This window comes from Podarcis filfolensis, assembly GCF_964270895.1.
Source record: "Podarcis filfolensis genome assembly, chromosome: 13".
NCBI lineage: Eukaryota > Metazoa > Chordata > Lepidosauria > Squamata > Lacertidae > Podarcis > Podarcis filfolensis.
The window spans coordinates 47,127,304-47,143,300 of NC_139615.1; the positions used below are offsets into that span (position 1 = coordinate 47,127,304).

General features: G+C 43.3%; 1 protein-coding gene across 3 annotated transcripts in view; it reads right to left on the reverse strand.

Moving 5' to 3' along the window:
- Nucleotides 1-2,247: 2,247 nt before the first annotated feature.
- Nucleotides 2,248-15,997, reverse strand: part of VSTM2A (V-set and transmembrane domain containing 2A) — a 41,319-nt gene continuing 27,569 nt past the window's right edge. The window contains exon 5 of one of the 3 annotated variants that reach the window (XM_083583582.1): nucleotides 2,248-3,629. In XM_083583582.1, coding sequence (XP_083439708.1) covers nucleotides 3,583-3,629 — 47 coding nt within the window. In that variant the 3' untranslated portion in view covers nucleotides 2,248-3,582. The remainder of the gene's footprint in view (nucleotides 3,630-15,997) is intronic. The other 2 variants (XM_083583581.1, XM_083583580.1) reach the window with 2 other exon arrangements.

Genomic DNA, 15,997 nt, shown 5'->3' on the forward strand with positions numbered 1-15,997 from the left:
ATAACAAACATTAAATGTCTAGCATTTGCAGAACCTGAGATACAAGGTAAAGTGTGCAGATGCTATTCCCATTTTTGTGCGGAATTCCCCTATTCCCACCTTTGAGTGTTTTACTCCCCCTGAAAAATTCTTGTGGATGCCCATGGCTGACATTTTCCTGTCTACACAACTTTTAAAGGTACTAAAACATGTTATCACATGATATATTGTGAAGACATCCTTCCTATACCATAAACTTATATAATACTCACTCTACACCTCCCCAACCCTCTGGGAACAAGTTGTTTTAAACCCTCCCTTTCCTTCAGTAAACTAAGGGCTGCATGGATGGTTCTGTGAGGAGAGGTAGGGATCTTCACCAGAGAATTTACAGCACTCTCACCAAACCAGAATTCCCAAGATTCTTTGGGGATATGAAACTGGAATAAAACTGATACTTCAGCATAGATTCAGATACTTGGTACTTGGTACAGACCTGCACTGTGGATTTTAGCAAGTGCAGACATGCTCATTTTTAATCATTTGCTATCCCCTTGTGTCTTGCTTGTTAATACTGTAAGCCACCAACAAAGAGTTGTGATAGTTTATTGCGCTGTTCCTTCTCCCTCCTCCTCCTTGAATCAAATAATTTGAAGACCTGGACATACCTGCCTACCTGTTACCGCAGTCAAATGCAGTTCTCATTACAAATCATGTACAGGCAATCGCAAAACTCCCGTTTTCACATAAGGGGTGCAATAAAAATCAAAACATTCCATTAGAATCCTCATAAAGAAAGGAAAAAGAAAGCAACCTTGGGACTTCTGAGTGAATTCAGGTAGGTAAAAGATAAAGGGGACCCCTGACCATTAGGTCCAGTCGTGACCGACTCTGGGGTTGCGGTGCTCAACCTGCTTTATTGGCCGAGGGAGCCGGCGTACAGCTTCCGGGTCATGTGGCCAGCATGACTAAGCCGCATCTAGTGAACCAGAGCAGCACATGGAAACGCCGTTCACCTTCCCGCCGGAGCGGTACCTATTTATCTACTTACACTTTGACATGCTTTCAAACTGCTAGGTGGGCAGGAGCTGGGACTGAGCAACGGGAGCTCACCCTGTCGCGGGGATTTGAACCGCCGACCTTCTGATCGGCAAGTCCTAGGCTCCGTGGTTTAACCCACAGCACCACCCGTGTCCCTAAGGTAGGCAAGATAGCAAAGTCTCTTTCCTTAGCCTCATAATTAAAAGAAGATCCACCCAGATAGAGAGGCACATTTTCCGTTGTGCCTTTCCATTGCATGCCATGGGATACGGGTACACTGCTTGGGGGTACTTCTGGTGGCGTCAGTAGCAGAGTGCCTTCCATCCAATTCAGTTGGTGGCCCAGCTGCACCGCTATCTGGAGAGGGATAGCCTAACTTCTGTTGTTTATACCAGGCATCCCAAAACTCGGCCCTCCAGCTGTTCTGGGACTACAACTCCCATCATCCCTAGCTAACAGGACCAGTGGTCAGGGATGATTGGAACTGCTGTCTCAAAACAGCTAGAGGGCCGAGTTTCGGGATGCCTGTTCTATGCTTTGGTAACACATTACTGTGCGGGGATGCCTCTGAAAACAGCTCAGAGACTTCATCTGGTGCTGAACTCGGCAGCTAGATTGTGCACTGGGACAGCATTTTGAGCATATAATGCCAGTTCTGGCCCGACTGCACTGGCTGCCGATTAGTTTCCAGGCCAACATTAAAGTGCTGGATTTGACCTTTAAAGCCTTGAATGGCTCAAGACCCCAGTACCTCAAGGACTGCCTTTCCCCATATGAACTGACCTGGATCTTGCGTTCACCATCTGAGGCCTTTCTTTGTATGTCTCCTCCATGAAAGGTCCTGAGAGTGGCAACATGAGAGCGGGTCTTTTCTGTGGAATGCTCTCCCTGGAGAGGCTCATTTGGCACCTTCATGAGACACCTTTAGGTGCCAGGCAAAAGCCTTTGACTCAGTGAAAAAAGCTATGGCCTTGTGTGTGAAAGAGTTACTGTTTTTGTTTGTTACTATGTTATGCATTTGTGTGGTTTTATATTGTAAACCGCCCTGTAATCCTTGGATAAAGGGTCATATGGAAATATAGTAAACAATCAAAATATTTGTAGTTCTACATTTTTCTGGCCATACAATCAAGATCACTTCATCTCCAGTAACATACATAAATTAAAAGACGATTCAATACAATTCCGACATGACATATGTCCAATGCAAATAATTCAATGCTTGGAGACCATAACAAATTTTAATGTGCATTTTTTACAGAGTAAACAGAGGGGCGCATTGCCATCTGCAAGGGCTCAGACCAGTGAAAAGTGATTGCATGGATTACAAAATCTCACATAGCACTGAATTACAAATTAAAATGAATGCGTTGTTGAAAAGGAAACAGAGATGTCATTTGGTGGCACCACACTGAGATAATACTCAAACTGGCTTGCAGGATGGACCACAGAATGTCTATTCTGAAGTTATATCACACATACTGTAAGCAATTTACAGAATTTAAGTTAGGTTTGCATATACAGGAGTTGCAAAATTAGAGAAAACACATCAAAATAGAGAACACACACAAATAAAGGATGTATTTATAGAAACCTTCAAGTGCTCCCCAGGGGTTGGCGAGGGCCAGCAGCTGCCACCATCAAACAGGAAAGAAAGCAAGAAACAGTGATGGGAGAGGGAAAATCAAATGAAAGAAGATAGGATGCGCAGGAGAAGTTCCAACACTTTCTTCCGCCTTGTCCAGAAACATATAGTCCTCTTGTACAGTGAGCAACTTTGAATTCTTGTCAGATTTGCTGCCTAGAACCAAAAGCACTTTCAACACAAGGTTGTGTTTTAGATCTTGCAGGCTGGGCAAGTTTTGGGCTGAGATTTGGGAAAGGGGAAGTTTGGATTCTGCTTCCTTTCTGCGTGGAGTGGTGCTTGTCCAAGTATAAGAACGAATGTTCAGTTGGATGATGCTAAAAATTTCTAGGCAACCCCTGAAGACTCAAGGGAATTCAATGCTTCTCTTCACTGAATCAAAAAGGAGGGGGGAAAGTGGAAGAAAATGTTGTCGTCAAGTTGAACAATGTTCTGTTACAGCACTCCAGATCCCCTCAAAGAAAAGACCAGTGGTACATTCCAAAGAAAGTAAGACTTGAAGAAACTATATGCTAGCCTCTTCTCTCCTTTTGCAAAAAAAATTCTTTTTAACATTTTGTTTTTTGTGTGTGTGTGTCCTGAAGAAGGTGCTCCTTTTGTGTAGAGAATTAGAGTACATTGGGTGCAGAGAGGTGGTTGGAAGTTAGGGTCAACTTTGCTGTCCGCTCCGTAGGTTTTACAGGCGATTTGCTCTTTGCTTTAAGAAGAGAAAGTGATATTGGAAAAAGTCAGCACTTTTTAGATTAAAGCAAAGCACCCTTCACAAAGCCACAAACAAGAAGCAGGACAGAAAGTCCATGGCTTGTAGCTATCCTCGCACCTGCGGAAGAAGTTATAAGATATTCGCTCATCTTGCAGATTTCCAATGCTCCTTTATAAGGCTGTTTAAACACATACATATTTTTTTTTATACTTAATTAGCTGGCCAGCTTGGCTCTTGTGCCCATGACTGTCTTGGCATGCACTGCAAATAACAACACATACAAAGTATTTCAGTCCCATGGAAGTTCTTTGCTTAGTTTTCTTGTATGCCTTTCTCAGTCTCAACAATGCAATCCGATTGCCGCATGGCAAAAGGAACAAACTGATATACCTTCCACCTCAAAGCATTTATTTATCTTTCTTTAACATAAAACATATAAAGTCACTGACAAAGCAATCCCCTCTTGGCTACAAAACACTTCCTGCAGAAATTAAGCAGGCAGCGCTGTGCAGATTGTGACCCATCAAACCGAACACAGTCCAGGAGTGATGTGTTGTGGCTGTGCTTATCATAGAAGGCTTATCCAGCCCCCTGTGAAACAACACCCACAGCTGGTGGGTTGTGTCTGGCTAGGTGAGAAACAAGCTGTGCAGTCCTGTGCTAAAGAGTCTGTAAAAAAAAGCATTGCATCGGACAAAAAGGATATGTTCAAAAATAGATGTAGCATATATTTTTTCCTAAATGCTTATTATTTCAGGTTAGGCACTTTCCCCTCTAATTAAAAACAATAATTATAATACTGGGAGTGGGGCAGAGCTCACTAGTGGAAAATTAGCCTTCCATGCAGAAGGTCCAGATTCAACTCTTGACACCCGAAAATGATCTTGGGTGGCCAGAACAGGGAAGACTTCCAGCTGCCCAAGGCTGCAGAGAACTCCCACCAGCCAGTCCTGGTGCAAATGGCTAGACTTGGTATTAGGTTGCTACAAACATTCATAAAAACAAAATGGTGTTATGGCACAGATAGCTGACTTCTACATATCTTGCTGCCTCGGCTGGTAGACCACTGTCACACAGCTAGTAAACTGTGTTCAGTTAGAGTCCAAACCAGATGTGTACTTAAATCCGGTAAAAACCAATGGGTTTAAGTGTGCCTAACTAAGTTTTGGACTGGATTAATGCCAGTGACATCTGAGAGCCTGCTCTTTTATATATTATAAAATTAGCATGGGCTAGCTCAAAGAAACATTAACAGGTGTGACTTGGGGACTGCAATGTACAGAACATTTCTTTGATCACAAAAATATGCATGTTAGTATGATGCTATCATTATAAAGCACAATGAAATAACAGAATAACAAATATTAAAAGGTTCATACAAAGTGAAGCGAGGAAGAATCTGCTAAATCTATTTCTTTTTCTTCTCTTTTTTGTTACTTTGATGATATGGCTGTGACCCAAAATATTGTGAATACATGGACTTTTGCAGAAATTTATTAATGTGTGTATACTACATATGGAAAAGGGGAAGTGGGACTGTATCATTGACTCCACCCTGATATCATGAACTTTGGTTATGATGCCCTCTCCACCCACAATATCCACACGTTGAACACAATATTTGCCAACTGGTGCCTACTCAAGCTCAGCTGGGCTAAATGCAGGAGATGCTCTTCTAATTGGCAGGTCCAAATGCATGGCACACCTATGCAGGATAGTCAGTTGGTAGAGCACGAGACTCTTAATCTCAGGGTTGTGGTTTCACAGGTTGGGGGAAAAGATTCCTGGAAGATTCCTTCCAACTATACAATTATATGATACTGTGATTCTGTGTTCAGCTGCCATGCCTCAGAGCTGCTTCACAGTTATCACAATGAACATATAGACACCGAGAGAGCTTGATGCCCCAGAAGTACAGTCCCATTCTCTCTTCTCCATGTGTACTTTTCAAGTGTGAGCAACGTCTAAAATGGACACTTTCTTGTAATTAGCTATGACAGTTTTCATGGTCTCCTGCACTATGGCCTATGTTCTTAGACATATTTGTCCCGAGGCTTGGGATTCCATTGGCCTTGAGAGGTTTAAAACACTTCAAGCGTATCGTTGTATGACAGCAAAACAGCCTTTTCCCATGGACATTTATAGTTTCAGAACTAAAAACTGGCACGTTAAGGTCAAGACTGTGCATGGCAAGAATCAGGTATGCACCCAGGTTACTGCCACCACATACACAGTTTATTTCGGTTGTAGCAGGTTTATTTGTTTTCATTTTATTAAGTTTCATTTTAAATCATGTTTGACAAGACATGTGCAAGTTAAAGCAGACCTGAATATGTAAATAAATTTAAAAGAAGAGGAACTTCATTCCTTTCATATTTCTCATTGAAATGTCCAAGATGTAGCATAGCAAGTTTTCATCTTCTGCAATTGTATGTCTACACAGGCCTCCATGAATTTCTTTTTTAAAATAAATAAAAAAATCTACTGGTAGAAGATGAACTTTTAAAGAAGAAAACGTTTGCCCTGCATTTTGGAAATATCGGTCTAATCTCCTAGCGTCAGCAAAAGAGTCCAGGACTCAGGAGGCAATACTGCCTTGCCTTGCATGGCTGTATATTTCCATCTTCCTGTGACTTCAGACGTATTCTTACCTATCAGTTTTCCCCCTTCACATATCAATATTTCTCTTCCTGCTCTAAAATTACTCATCACCAACAACCTGAATTTTTGAAAAGAGTTTGGACCAAACTACACATGGTTTTCAGTCAGTGGCTGTTACTGCTCCACACCTCCACGCCATGTCTCCTGATAGAATGCCCACTCACACATGCTCCACCTGGCAAAGAAATACATCACCGAAACAAGACTAAAGAGGATGCAAATTTGCACATGGTGATTTATATGTCTAGCTGCAAATAAATAAATAATGGCTATGTCCTTCCAGTGAGCACTAAGGAAATCAGCCCTGAGTGCTCACTGGAAGGACAGATCCTGAAGCTGAGACTCCAATACTTTGGCCACCTCATGAGAAGAGAAGACTCCCTGGAAAAGACCTTTGATGTTGGGAAAGATGGAGGGCACAAGGAGGAGGGGACGACAGAGGACGAGATGGTTGGATAGTGTTCTCGAAGTTACCAGCATGAATTTGACCAAACTGCAGGAGGCAGTGGAAGACAGGAGGGCCTGGCGTGCTCTGGTCCATGGGGTCACGAAGAGTCGGACACGACTAAACGACTAAACAACAACAACAACATAACTAAGGCTTTTTAATACTGGAACTCGCCAAACTCAGTTCCGGCCCCTCTCAGATGGGCACCATTGCCATTATAAGAGAACAGGAAAGATGTTCATGGTGAGTTCCAGCACCTCTTTTTCTAGAAAACTAGAATTGGCTATCCTAATAAGATAGAAATGTTGTGTGTCAGGCTTGAGGAATTCTCTCCCTCCCCCCGATGGCACCACGAGGCAGGGAGGAAACGAGAAAGTTCTTACGTATGATTTATTCAGTCATCACGGTCAAAGACAAAGAATTCCAGTCATTCCTCCATAATGGAGTTCCTCACACTGAGCTCCTCCCCCTTCCCCCTCTCACAACAACACCTGCTTCTATGGTGTCTGTCCGCAGACAATTGTCTCTGGGCTCTTTGTTCTTGCACCCTTTGGGGAGAAGGAGGGTTGGTTATGCTGTCCAGTGACATGTCAGCTAGCTGTCCTGCCTCCCCAGCTCCTTCTCCTAACACAGCATAACTCTGCTGTTTGCCTGTCTCTGAGCTGGTATCTTCCTCAAAGCCCTGCTGTAATTCAATGCTGCCTTCCCCCTCTCCTGCAGTGTCAGGATAAGGAGGGAGATCACCACCACTCCTCCTCCTCCATCTCATCCTCTTGAGTCTAATCCCTGACATGGTGTGAACTGGAGTCCCATGTGCCTGCTAGCTAAGTCTGCTGCCCAAGTCCTAACTGCTGATAGGCAATTTCTTGGCTCTCCCTTCTTCCAGTCTCCTATATTTAAACCGAACTTGGACCAAGCAGCCCTTTCAATAGCAGAGGGCTCCTCCAAGTTGAGGGCTGTTCTCTGGAAGCCCTTCAAATGTCCTCTGTGCACAGTCACCCTACATCACCCTCAATGCTGCCCCACACCGTACAAACAGGAGCCAATGAAGTCAAACCATGGAGGGGGGTGCGATACACAGCATGATGACATCGTACCATGTGTCAGTTTTGAATAAACATTATTTGGGTGTGTGGGAATGTCGGCAACTTCCGTTCGTTAAAAGTAATGTGTACTTTGCCCCTCAAAAACATAGCTGAAAACCAAGCACATAAACTCATGCAAAACAAACATAGTTGCCTGCAGTATATTAATTTGCATACATTATGCACTGGATTTTGGGTTCCCATTGTACAGAGTTTAGATTATGTTGGGAAATTATAGAAGCCTTAAGTCAGTGCCAAAGATTGGTTGCATTTTAAAGATTGATTATTTGGGCCTTTTCCAAGCATTACTGCTGAAACTAGGCATGGGTATTTCTAGAAATACTGTCTGGCATTTAAACTCATTCAGCTAAATGCCCTTCATAAGGTACGTTGGATGAGAAAGGGAACTTGGGCTTGGCTTTCTTCCCTTTGTTGACACTGTGGTTGTCAGCAGGAAATGGGACTTGTTCGCTCAGATCCTATGCATGCCTTTGTAAAACCGATTTGGAACATCCCCAGCACTAGGTCCTCTTTCAGTAAGTAGCTCAATGATTAATTATTCCTAAGGCAGCTGCAGTTGTTGAAATGGTTCATTTAACATATTGGAAATATACTCTTCCTTTCCACCAGTTCATAGGAGTGAGAGACAACTAGGCACTTAGTTCACAAATGTACATAAAAGGAGAAACAAATGAGATTTTATTTTTATAAGCTGTAACAAATAAGAAGCTGGTCTCCTTTTCTGGATAAGGCATTTGATTTAAGTGACTGCCGGGCGTGGGAAATATTTTTGACACAGTGTGGGTGCAAGTTTTGCATTATAGATAGAAGGAGACTTTCTTTGGCAGTGCAATGCTTACAGTTGTCAATTTTGATGGGAAGACTTGGGTTCAAATCTCTGCTCATTTACACAGCTCCTCAACTCGCCATGAGCCATTCATTCCCTCTCTGTCAGCCGGCCCCACCTCATACAATGGTTGGTGAGCATAAAGCGTAAAAGACCATGTACACCATCCTGAACTCCTTCAGGGAAGAACGAGATTTTAAAAAATGAAACAGATGAGCAACGCACTCTTTCTCAACCTTCCCCCCCCCCCCCCGCCGCCCTGGATGTGATTTGCGGCATGAGGACGAAGAAGAAACTTGCGACATAAATATTTTTGAAGTAATGAATGTGAAACATTTGAATATCCTGAGAGAGAAAATAAGGAGAGTGGGTGCTGAACTGCCCCTACCATAATTCATTATGGGCTGGGGATGAGAAGCAACCCTTCTTGCCATCTGTCTCTGCCCAGACTACCTACTCCATGGGTTAACTGAGAAGCTGAAGTTGCCTTCACTGCAAGAAGCCAAGTTACAGGGAACCAGGCAGAGGGCCTTCTTGGTAGTGGCACCTGCCCTGTGGAACGCCTCTCACCAGATGTCAAAGAGAACAACAACTACCAAACTTTTAGAAGACATCTGAAGGCAGCCCTGTTTAGGGAAGCTTTTAATGTTTGACAGACTATTGCATTTTAATATTTTGTTGGAAGCCTCCCAGAGTGGCTGGGGAAATCCAGCCAGATGGGCAGGGTATAAATATATTAATATTATTATGATTATTAGGAGAGGGGATGTGGGGATGTACATACAGTTTACCTGCTGCAGAATTGCAGCTTGTCAGGCTGCTGCCAGCGACTCCCACGGCTGGTTGCCCAGGAACGTACAAAGACAAGGAATGTTTTTACTGTCCGCTTTTTATTCAGTATTTACAGAGAGAGGCTTTAGAACCCAGCCTCTTGGATAATGGCATTGTCCTGAGTGAATCTGCTCCCCGCATCTCTCCCACATCCTCATTCGTCAAGCACAATGTCTCTACTACAGATGCTGAGAAGTACCTTCTGTCTTTGAGCTCTTTGCTCTCCTGCTTTCAATGCCTGTCGGGTTCTGGGAGAAGGGGGGTCTGGAATGCTTTCTAAAGACACTGAGTCTGTCAGCTGTCTCTCCCCTGGTGCTTCTTCCTCCTCCCCCTCCTCTCCCATTATTTCTCAACTTTCCCTCTCATCTGCCTCTGAGCTGTGACCTCCTTCAAACCCCTGTTGTAATTCTGAACTGTCTTCCTCTTCTCCAGAAGGGTCAGGCTGGGGAGGCGGTCTCTTCCATTCCTCCTCTGCCCAGCCCCTGAAATAGCCAACCATATTGTCTCTACTGTTGTCTTTGTCCATGGAGTTTTCTTGGCAGGGATACTGGAGTGGCTGACTAAACTGCGGGAGGCAGTGGAAGACAGAAGTGCCTGGCGTGCTCTGGTCCATGGGGTCACGAAGAGTCGGACATGACTAAACGACTAAACAACAACAACAAATTATCTCTACTGTCCTATGATAGGTGGCCATAACCTCAAGGGAGTAGCTGTCAATCTTCCTTGGCCTCATCTGCTCTCAGTACATTTTAATCTAGCTAGCTGCAGAAACCCATATGATTTTGTATTGGCATATGTGCCATGACATGGAACTGGGTAGTCCTCAACATCCATGTGTCTCCCCCAGTGTCCAATCATTTGGTGGACTTACATGCCTCCAGGTAGCTGAATGCAAGTCAGCACCCCTTTGCAGATGTCTGGGCTTAACCTGTAGACAAAAGGGTGTTTGGCTAGAGCACTGTGTGCAATATCAGGGTTCAGATCAAGCACCAGCGGCCCCCTATCAGTCCCTTATATACCCATGGATGTTGTATGCATGGATAATGTATACACAGGGCTACAATTTGAGCATAAAACCAGGGAACGTTTGATGGTCTTTTGCATGAGTTTGAAAATGATTCTGATTTTCTGCTATTGCCCTCCAGAGTTAATTAGAAACAGATTCTCGGTGTTTCATTGTGATTCCTCTCAGTGCCCTATTTCTTCTTCACCCACATTCTTCTTCTTGCCCTCATTTTCCCATACTGCCCCTGGATCTTTTTCAATGGCATCTCAGTGTCATGTCTGACACGAATGGCCATGAAAAAACAAACAAGCCAACCCACATGCATTCCTATAGCAAGCAGGATTCAACAGCAGTCTCAGCAAATGAAGCTGAGGAGCGTTGCAGCAAATAAAGAAACATTTCAGCCCTTAAAAATGTCCTCAGTGCCTGAAGAGAGTCGCTGTTAACACACGTAGGAGTCAGTCATATTGGAGTGGCAGCGCACATTGTGTCTGTGCTGGAAACTTCTCTGCATCTGGCCAGCGTTATTGTGGAGGGATTTTAAATCTTTTTCATTCCCTGCCTGAGAAAATAATATTCACTGCATTATAATTAAAGGGGGGGGGATACAATACCAACACAGAGCCTTGATGGTTATGAGACCTTTGCATTACTTGCAGAAATGTGAGTGAGGTTTCAAAACATAACTTAATTACACCCACTCCTCTCCTCCCACATTCCTGATTGCTACCTTTTCTGATACAGAAGAAAGCCCTTCCCAGCTTGAGACCTCAGAGAGCTGTATCAACTGTCAATAGTACTTTACATTATTATTTTTCCACCGCTGTTTGTTCCCCTTAGCTGCTGCTGCTGCTTCTCCTCTGAGCATTTCCCCCTCTTCTTTCTTTGCCTCGCGTTCCTCAGCTTAATTTAGTGACACAGCTGTTGATTTCAATTCACCGTGGCAACCCATGTGTGTGTGTGCTTTTTAATGAACATCTACAGTAAAAAGTAGAGGGACGCGGGTGGCGCTGTGGGCTAAACCACAGAGCCTAGGACTTGCCGATCAGATGGTCGGCGGTTCGAATCCCCGTGACGGGGTGAGCTCCTGTTGCTCGGTCCCTGCTCCTGCCAACCTAGCAGCTCAAAAGTACATCAAAGTGCAAGTAGATAAATAGGTACCGCTTCGGCGGGAAGGTAAACGGCGTTTCTGTGCGCTGCTGTGGTTCGCCAGAAGCGGCTTAGTCATGCTGGCCACATGACCCGGAAGCTGTACGCTGGCTCCCTTGGCCAGTAAAGTGAGATGAGCGCCGCAACCCCAGAGTCGGTCACAACTGGACCTAATGGTCAGGGGTCCCTTTACCTTTACCTTTACAGTAAAAAGCAAGTCCTCCCTTCTAAGTGGGTATCTGCTCTGTACCCACAAACTCTCCATGCCATTAACAGGGAGTGAGCAAGTCACATGGAAGCCTTCATACTCAACTCCACAGGAAATTTCTCCATCCCATCTGACAAGAAATTTCAAGAGGTGATTCATCCCCTTCACAACCTCTAGTTCCACCTACTTGGAAAATGGGAACAATCAGATTTCCCTCTGTATAAGTGATAAATATCTGGATTCCTCTTCCTAACTGGCCAGCCGCTCCTGCAGAACATTTTCCAGCACACTTTGTCCCTCTCTTGAAACTGGATTGCATGTTTCCTGGAGATATTTGTAGGTTATGCTGGTTGTCTTAGATAGGTGCTTTCTTTCTTCTTGGCCCTCCAGATGTTTTGGGACTACAATTCCCATCATCCCTGACCACTGGTACTGTTAGCAAGGGGTGGTGGGAGTTGTAGTCCTAAAACATCTGGAGGGCCAAGTTTGGGGATGCCTGTTCTAAAGCTTTCCTCCATTTTCTTGCACAGATTTTTAATAATAATAATAATAATAATAATAATAATAATAATTCTGTTGTTTACCCTGAGTTGGTTACATTTATGTATAGCCACAAAATCTGGTCTACTCACATGGCCTCGCCACCATTTCAACCATGTTCTAAGCTTTCAGGGGCAGGTCCTGGGAACAAGGGTGGAGATAATAATTCACCACTGGTGGAGGAAGAAGAGTGTGGGGGGAGTGCACCGCCGGTGGCAGCGTGATCCCGGTGGGGTGCCATCATGGCTGCCCCCCGGCTGTTCTGGGCACCATGCCCCTGCAGGCGGCAAACCCTGCCCCCAACTGCTTTCCAACCCCCGGTGCTGGAGCATGAAGCTCTGCCACTGTATGTCACCCTGTGCCAGGCTATCTGATGCCCTCCCTGCAGCCCTAGTGGCTTAAGCTGGGCTTTGGGAAGGAGGCAGAAGGCTCTGGCAGGATGCTAGAGCCCTCCTGCCTCCTTGCCAAAACCTGGTAAGCACTTGCTTGGCTGTAGGACCCTGTCAGAGCTCTCACACCTCCTTCTTGAAGCTAGGCAAGCCCTTGCTGGTCTTTGAGAAGATGCCCTCCTTGGCTGCACCACTCGCACTGCCTTAAATCCTCCTCTGCAGGGAATTGCATATTAGACGGCTGTTGACTGTAACGTAGTTTCAAAGCATATTTCTCCCCCTTTCAGCTCACTATAAATATTGCAAGTCTGAATCTCCTTCTAGACATGAATAGGTTTAGACGTGAATAGGTTTAAAAAGAAAGCGGTGGTGGAAAGACCAGGAGCAAATAAACCCAAAATAACACCTTGCCGTCAATCATACTTGGCAAGATTGAGATCAGGGAGTTGCCCTTTACAGGATCCATGATGCCAGACATAGCATTGTGAGGACATTGAAAAGGATACAAGGGCAGTGTGGGGAAATGAGGCCAAGAACGGTGAGGGTGAAGAAGATGAAGAAAAAGGGCATCGAGAGGAACAACCTTGCAACAATAGATGTGAGAACTTTTCCTTTTCTGAAGCATTAAAGAAAATGAGGGGTATTTTCTTTTTCATAAGAAGGTCAGCTGTAACCTAGTTTCATGCACATATTATAGCCCTATGTAATATAAGTACCCAATGGGTTCTTGCAGCTGCTCCCACAAAAATTCTCACTTATGCGGCACATTTTCTTTTTATACTGCAAATGAGGTTGAACAATTTGGATGTTCTTTTCATTGCAGCATTCACATGTGTGCTATGATGTTTTTCAAAAAAAAATGGGAAGCAGAATCATGTTCCTTCTTCTATTATTATTATTATTATTTATTAGGTTTACATATCGCCCTTCATCAAAAGATCTCAGGGCTGTCACAGGATAAAAATACTAGATAAAAACACAGTTAAATGGTTAAAACAAAAACGATGAAACAATAGCCCCCCTCCCACAAACACATTTAAAAGTGTGTAGAATATTAATCAGCCAAAGGCCAGGTTGAAGAGGAACATTTTTGCCTGGTGCCTAATTCTGAAACAGACCCTTGGCTAGAAAATCTGACTATAAAAGTGTTTGTATTCTGTTAAAGAGTTGAGTTCTAAATTGAAACTAGTTCAAATCCAAGCCTTCTTGTCCTCTGCCTTTTGGTCCAAAGATTGATGGCCAAAATGTGATTACTGAGCAATTGTGTGCGTGTTGTTGTTGTTGTTATTATTATTATTATTATTATTATTATTATTATTATTATTATTATTTGTTGTTGTTGTTGTTGTTGTTGTTGTTGTTGTTGTACCTAGGTTGTGCATTTGTTTTTGCTAACTTAGCCTTGTTATCTGAAATTTCACATGCTGGTTACCACCATTAGAAATCTCGAACACTATGGGCTTTGTGTCCTTTAGCATGTATTCACTTATATGAAAGTAAATTTCATTGAACTCATGCATGGAATTCCACTGTTAGAGACTACCTTCTCCTATGTCTTCTTCTCTGTTTGCTAAGGTAATCACATAATGCCTCACACAAGGTTTGCCATTCATTGGAGTCCTCTCAGAGGGTACCGGAATCTCAGCCTTTTCTGAGGTGGCACCCAAATTATGGACCCAAATTCTCCTGGGAGCATTCAGAAAAGGTCCAAAAGAGGTTCAGAGAAGGGCAACTCCAATTATCAAAGGGATGGAGCATTTTCCTTATCAGGAAAGGTTACAATATTTGGGTTTTGGTTTTGGTTTTAATTTAGAGAAAAGCTGAGTATGACCAGTCCAGAGGCAGCATTATTATAAATTTAGGGTGGGGTGGAAGGTTCGCAGGCTAAGAAGGACTTGCTCACAAATTTATTGACAGCCGCATGAATTATGATAGATAGGAAGTGGAAGGGGCAAGCAGAATATCAAAAGAGAGAATGGTATAAAGAGGTGTGGGATATAGCTATTAATGATAAATTAGAATGTGCCATTAAGATAAGACAGGGAATATGCAGGAGAAATGGTTCTGAGGAGATACGGAGGATGTTTGTAGAATTTGTGCAGTGGTACCTCGGGTTACAGACACTTCAGGTTACAGACTCCGCTAACCCAGAAATAGCACCTTGGGTTAAGAACTTTGCTTCAGGAGGAGAACAGAAATCGTGCGGTGGCGGCACCGCAGCAGCAGAAGGCCCAATTAGCTAAAGTGGTACCTCAGGTTAAGAACAGTTTCAGGTTAAGAACGGACCTACAGAACAAATTAAGTTCTTAACCTGAGGTACCAGTGTACAGTGGTACCTCAGATTAAGTACTTAATTCATTCCGGAGGTCCATACTTAACCTGAGACTGTTCTTAACCTGAAGCACCACTTTAGCTGTAACCAGAGTCTGTAACCTGAAGCGTCTGTAACCTGAAGCGTATGTAACCCAAGGTACCACTGTACTGTTAAAATGGAAAGGGGTCAAACCATCACAAGAGGTGTTGAAATTTTGGGAGGCTGGATTGTTACAATGGAATGGTCTTGGTGGTAGGGTGCATATTTTTATTCTTATTTATGTATGATTATTACTTTGTCAAAATAATAATAATAATAATAATAGATACTTTTTTTAAAGCTGCGTAAGAGGAGACATGATAGAGGTGTATACAATTATGCACAGCATTGTGAAACTGGATAGAGGAGAGTTTTCCTTCCTCTCTTGTAACACTAGAACTCAAGGATATACAATGAAGCTTAATGTCACAAGTGTCAGGACAAACAAAATAAAGTACTTATTCACATAGCATATATGGATGACTTTAAAAGAAGATGCACCAATTAATGAAAGGTAAGGCTATCTGTAGGTGCAATGACCATCTTCTACCTCCACTGTCAGAGACAGTGTGCTTCAGAATACAAGGTGATGGAAAACACAAGATGAGAGAAGGCTGTAGTGTTCAGGTCCTGTTTTCTTGCTTCTCACCCACATCTGTTTGGCCACTGTGAGAACAGGAAGGTGGACTATTTAAGCCACTAGCCTGATCCAGCAGATTATTCTTATATTCTTATAGCAAACTATGGTCTTAATATAATTCCCTGGACCGCTAAGTGAGCTTCACAGCTGAGCAGAGATGCAAACCAGGGATGGACAAGTCCATCTATTTCTGGTCCATGTTAGTTTTGCATGGGTTCATTCATAAGTCGGTTCTGTCCCATTCCCACACTAAGCTGCCATTTTTAAAAAGAATGTGAAAATTCCTATTTAACCACTTAATGCATATTTTATAACAAAATAATATTTAAATGTATATTTTATGGGCAAGTATGTTCTTGTTGTTTATATTTTGCAGTTTTATAGGGGAGCTGTTGGGTTGTTTTTATTTTTATTATGCATTTTGTGGTTTTATATCTTGATTTTATTCTGTGAACTGCCCTGAGACCCCTAG